Raw genomic sequence first — 4,577 nt, 5'->3', positions numbered from 1 at the left:
GTCCCTGGCCCGGCACGCGGGGCCGTCCACAGCGTGTTCGGGCCTCACGCCACGCTGGGCCTAGGGTCTTGGTCCGTGGGCGGACAAGGGCGTGTATCCCGGAGGGAGGCGGCTGGGGACCCTCGGGATGCAACCCAGCTGTCAGAAGGAAGACCCGGCCCCAGGCAACGCCCAGCACCCCGGTCGGGGCACCCTGGGTCGACAGCGGAACACAGAAGTGTGGGTGGGCCGGGGTTCGGGTCGTCCGCCCCCTCGCGAGGGCTCCCACGGTCCGCGAGTGCTCAAAATCATATCGGCGGGCACCACGGGAAGCTGAGGACACTTCGGGCCGGGAGCCGACTCGGTCTCGGCGCCCTCGGGCCCACTCCGTGCTCTCGCGCCCTCTGCCGGGTCCCACGCAGGCCCCGAGAAACAGACCAGATGCATGCAGTTGCTCGCGTGAAGGCGGGAGTGCTTGCGGGAACACGTGCATGTGGTGCTGAAGGCAACAGCGGAGGTCAGCACGGGCAGCGGTGCACACGCACGTGTGCATAGAGGTGCCCAGACAAGGGGTTTCTGGGTAGCAGGTGAAGCGATCCCCTGACCCCTACCCCCACATCTGTCGATCCAACCAGCCTGGGGTCCTCTGTGGACCAAGGGAGACTCAGGGCAGTGCCTTTCGGGTTGTGGAGGGTACAACCACTCGCTGCTCCCACTGGAGGTAAAGGGTCTCCCGCACCTCCTGCCCCCGTCCCAGGAGGAAGGCTTGAGGCCACTAGAGGGAGTCCCACATTGGTGAGAGTGAGGAACAGGAGAGTCCCCAGGACAGGACGTGGGAGTGATAAGGGGTTCCCTTCCTGGCATGTCCCCAGCACTCCCCCTGAAGCTCGCTGGAGCTTGGGGTTCTGCCGTCTGTCTAGTCACAGCTGTCCTTGGAGGCTGGATTGGCACAGGAGAAAGCCCACAGTCTACCACTAACTGGAGGGGCAAGACTGAAGAAGCTAAGTCCCTGAGCCCAGGCTGGGGACCACCCCTAGGTCAGCCTGGGCCAAGGGTGCTGGCCTCCATTCCTCTACACTCTGACAGGGAGAGCAGGCAGAGATCTGTGAAGCTGGCATCCACAGAGGAAAGCCTATGCCTTCTCCCCTTGGGTCTCTGTTTCCCCAGAGGTAATCTGAGGAGGTCAGGTAGTATGGCCTTGGATGAGGGGTCTGCCATGCCTCTCTGCTGGGTGCCTAGGGAAGGAGGAAGATAGTCCCCACCCCAAAAGCTCACCAAGGGATCAGCATTCCCCAGACCGGACATAAATGACTGCTGGTCACATACATGCAAAGGTCTGATGCCCTGTCCACACCTTGGCCCCCAAGCCTCTTACTCACCAGACTGCCCAAGTCATATGAGACTGGGAGCCAGAGGCTAGAAACCAGTTCCAGAGCGAACTGGAGGGTGACTTTGTGGTCAGAGCAGTGCAGCTACTGTGGGGCCAGGGGTCACTAGGCTGGGAGGGAGGTGCCTTATCAAGCTAGCCACAGCCGCCTGGCCCAGCCTTGCTCCCTACCTTTACCACTGTGGGACCCTGGCGTGGGTGGTAAGAAAACAGCCATCTGGGGTGCTGTCTGGGCATTTACAGCAAGACAGCCTTGCTCCCAATGAGTCCAGACATTGTGGACGCCCACCACGAACTCCTGCCTCATGGTTCCCAGGGCACCTTTTAAACTGGCCATTCAGAATTGAGCCTCCAAAACTTAGTCACCACTGCCCCAGCCACTTTATAAGTAATGGGTGTATGGTTCCCTACCATTTCTCTCTTGCGCAGGATGGAGAACTGCCCTTCGCCTGCTCGGTGCACCCCTATTCTAGGATCTGTAAGTAACACATCTTTTGACTTTACCTCCTTCGTGGGAGGGTCCTGAAACTGCCTCCCCCAAAGCAGTCCTGGAATTTTCACTTCCCCAGAGTGGGGGCTCGGATGCCAAGTTACCTGCAGACTCCATGTGGGTGGCTTGTGCACGCTAATTTAGACTGTCATAAACTGCATATTCCTTTTTTTTTTTTGAGAGAGAGAGAGAGAGAGAGGGCACAAGTGAGTGAGGGGCAGAGAGAGAGACAGAATCCCACAGGGGCAGAGTGAGAAGTGGGACTCGTGCTCGCCTGATGCGGGGCTCAAACTCACAAACCATGAGATCATGACCCGAGCCAAAGTCAGATGCTTAATCTACTGAGCGCCCCCCCAGGAGCCCTAAACTGCATATTCTTAACACACCACCTCTGGTTTCCAGCCCGTGCTGCCCTGGGAGGGTTTTAGAGGAGGGGGTCAGGTTTGGAGAAACACAAAGTCCTCTTCCTCCCACAGCCCTTCCCCTTGCCCCTCCCCCGTGTCCTGCCTTTGGTGCCTATTCCTGCCTCCCTCTCTTTACCCTCACACATCTGATCCCATTTTGGCATCTGCTCCTCAGAGGACTGTCCTCTGAGCATGTCCCGGCTCTCCTCCTCCAGGTCTAAATAAACCGTCAGGAGAAGCTGGAATTCTTTCACAACCGGGAATAGTACCATAGCATTGACCTTGGTGTGGCTCTTCCCAGGATACCTGGACTCAGACCTTCCCCTCAAAGAAATGGGCAGTGACCACAGGGTTTGAGAAGGAGGAAAACATTTTGAGGTCCCCAAGGCCTGCCGCCGGGACGTGAGGCAGGAGCCGCTGAGGCGAGCATACCTGGGCCAAGTCTAAAAATCATGTGCTCTTTATTGTGATGATGGCAGTTTCCTAGGAGGAGCAAGTGTGGGGTGTTGGGAGTGGCAACACAGGCCATTCTAGAACCATCTTTACCCCTCGCCTGTCCTCAGCCAAAACAGGCCGAATGAGGTCCCAGCCCCTGACTCCAGCCCAGGGAGGGGCTGTGGAAGTAGGGTCAGGGTCAGAAGTCACATGGAGCCCAGTGACTGTCAAGGCAACTTGGGTGGAAGGCAGAGAGGGGGCCCCCGTGCAACCCCAGGTACCCCAACACAGAGCAGAGGGGAATTAGCCTGGGGCCTGGAGTGTGCAATCCCCAGATCCCAGCCTTAGGCTCCCCCTAGAAAGGGGTGCTGGTCCTGAGGCTGAGCCGAGCACGGAGCCCCACTGAGCCCCAGCCCACAGCGGCACAGGCCAGGAGAGCCCAGAGGGTTGGTGAACGTCAGTGGGGTCTGGGCTGTGCGGGGAGGGGGGGGGAGGGGGTAGCCAGCAGGCATCTGAGGGCTGCACCCCCGGCAGAGTCCCAGAGAGCCCACTGCTGCTTGTGGGGATTAGGGGGTATCCTGGGAGAGGAGTCTGGAGGCAGCCTTGCGCTGTGCCAGTCGAGGCCAAGTTCCAGAACAGCGGGACCAGCCGCTGGAATGGTGTAGGGCAAGCCACGTGAGGGTCAGGAGGTCATCCATCCTCCAAGACAGACAGACAGAAGTCGGCAGGGCTGCTGGCCCAGCCAGGAGCCCAGGGTCACCTTATTTGCAGTACTCCTTCCTGAACTCTGGAAGCCAAGCAGAACAGGCAGGGTAAACACAAGGCAGACATCCAGCAGGACCGCCCAGGGACTCCTGCCGTGGGGCTGGCTAGTGAGTGTGGACGCGGTGACGTACAGGCCCGGCCCTCCTAGCCACTCACCTTTGTCCAAGTCGATGTACTTGGCGGGCAGTGGGCTGTGGGCCAGCTCAGCCCTCTCCTTCAGGATGTTGTTTTTGTAATCTGGTGTAGGGAAAGAGCAGGATGAGCCTCCCCGCCCTGGGGACGCACCTCCCCTAGCCCAGGCCTGGGAGCGACAGTCTGTCTGGCTTCGGGGGGCCCCCTCACCTAGTTGGATGTCCTCACTCCTGTGAAGAGCCTGGTCTCCTGAGGCCACAGCAAACTCTGCCATGTTCACATCCTTCCTGGAGGGGGGAGGGTGGTGGGCGGTTAGAGCAGACGGTGGGGTGGGGATGGGCGGTCTGGTCCCCAGGAGAGCCTAGAGGGGACACTCACCCCTTTGGCTTCCCTGACTTCTTGTTGGAGTATTCGTAGCCTGGGGAGGGAGACTCGTGTTGGGCCAGGTCTCACTCCCTCCCCAGCTCCCTCAGCCCTGAGGAGCCTTCCCATCCCTGCTCTCCCCACCGCACCCCACCTCCAGCTTCTGGTCAGGAAAGGCTTCCTAGCTCTGGCCTCGACCCTGCGCGGTAGAGCCCCAGCTCACCTCCGCGGCGGCGCTGGCGGGTGGCCAGGATGACGGTGATGAGCAGCAGGATAAAGAGCAGCAGCGTGGCCAGCACGTAGCCCAGCTGCTGGAAGAAGTGGGCCCGGCCCTCGGGAACGATGACGTTGATGACGCTGCGGCCCCGCGCCAGCGTGGGATCTGCACGGGCCGTGCGGGGAAGGCGTCAGGGAGCGCGCGCTTGACCCGCTAAGCGTGCACCCGATCCGGGCAGCCCCTGCTACGCGGGTCCCAGAAACGCACAGCCGGCCGCGACCCACGGGGGGCCTCCCCTGGCCTAACACCCAGGTCCGGGGCGGGGGCAGGGAGGAGCCGTGCAGCACCTGGGCCAGGCGCGCCGCTGTGGCTGGAACCATTGCCCGGCAAGTCCCGCGGGGGCGG

General features: G+C 61.2%; 1 protein-coding gene across 1 annotated transcript in view; it reads right to left on the bottom strand.

The window, feature by feature from the left end:
* Positions 1 to 2,698: 2,698 nt before the first annotated feature.
* Positions 2,699 to 4,577, bottom strand: part of MXRA8 (matrix remodeling associated 8) — a 3,664-nt gene continuing 1,785 nt past the window's right edge. The window contains exons 4-9 of the mRNA XM_029945951.1: positions 4,520 to 4,573; positions 4,179 to 4,337; positions 3,971 to 4,010; positions 3,803 to 3,879; positions 3,617 to 3,697; positions 2,699 to 3,482 (exon numbers count right to left, since the gene is read on the bottom strand). Of these exons, the coding sequence (XP_029801811.1) occupies positions 3,457 to 3,482; positions 3,617 to 3,697; positions 3,803 to 3,879; positions 3,971 to 4,010; positions 4,179 to 4,337; positions 4,520 to 4,573 (437 nt within the window). The 3' untranslated portion in view covers positions 2,699 to 3,456. The remainder of the gene's footprint in view (positions 3,483 to 3,616; positions 3,698 to 3,802; positions 3,880 to 3,970; positions 4,011 to 4,178; positions 4,338 to 4,519; positions 4,574 to 4,577) is intronic.

The sequence above is a fragment of the Suricata suricatta genome, chromosome 8 (assembly GCF_006229205.1).
Source record: "Suricata suricatta isolate VVHF042 chromosome 8, meerkat_22Aug2017_6uvM2_HiC, whole genome shotgun sequence".
In the NCBI taxonomy this organism is placed as follows: Eukaryota; Metazoa; Chordata; class Mammalia; order Carnivora; family Herpestidae; genus Suricata; species Suricata suricatta.
This window is presented reverse-complemented; position numbering and strand designations above follow the sequence as displayed.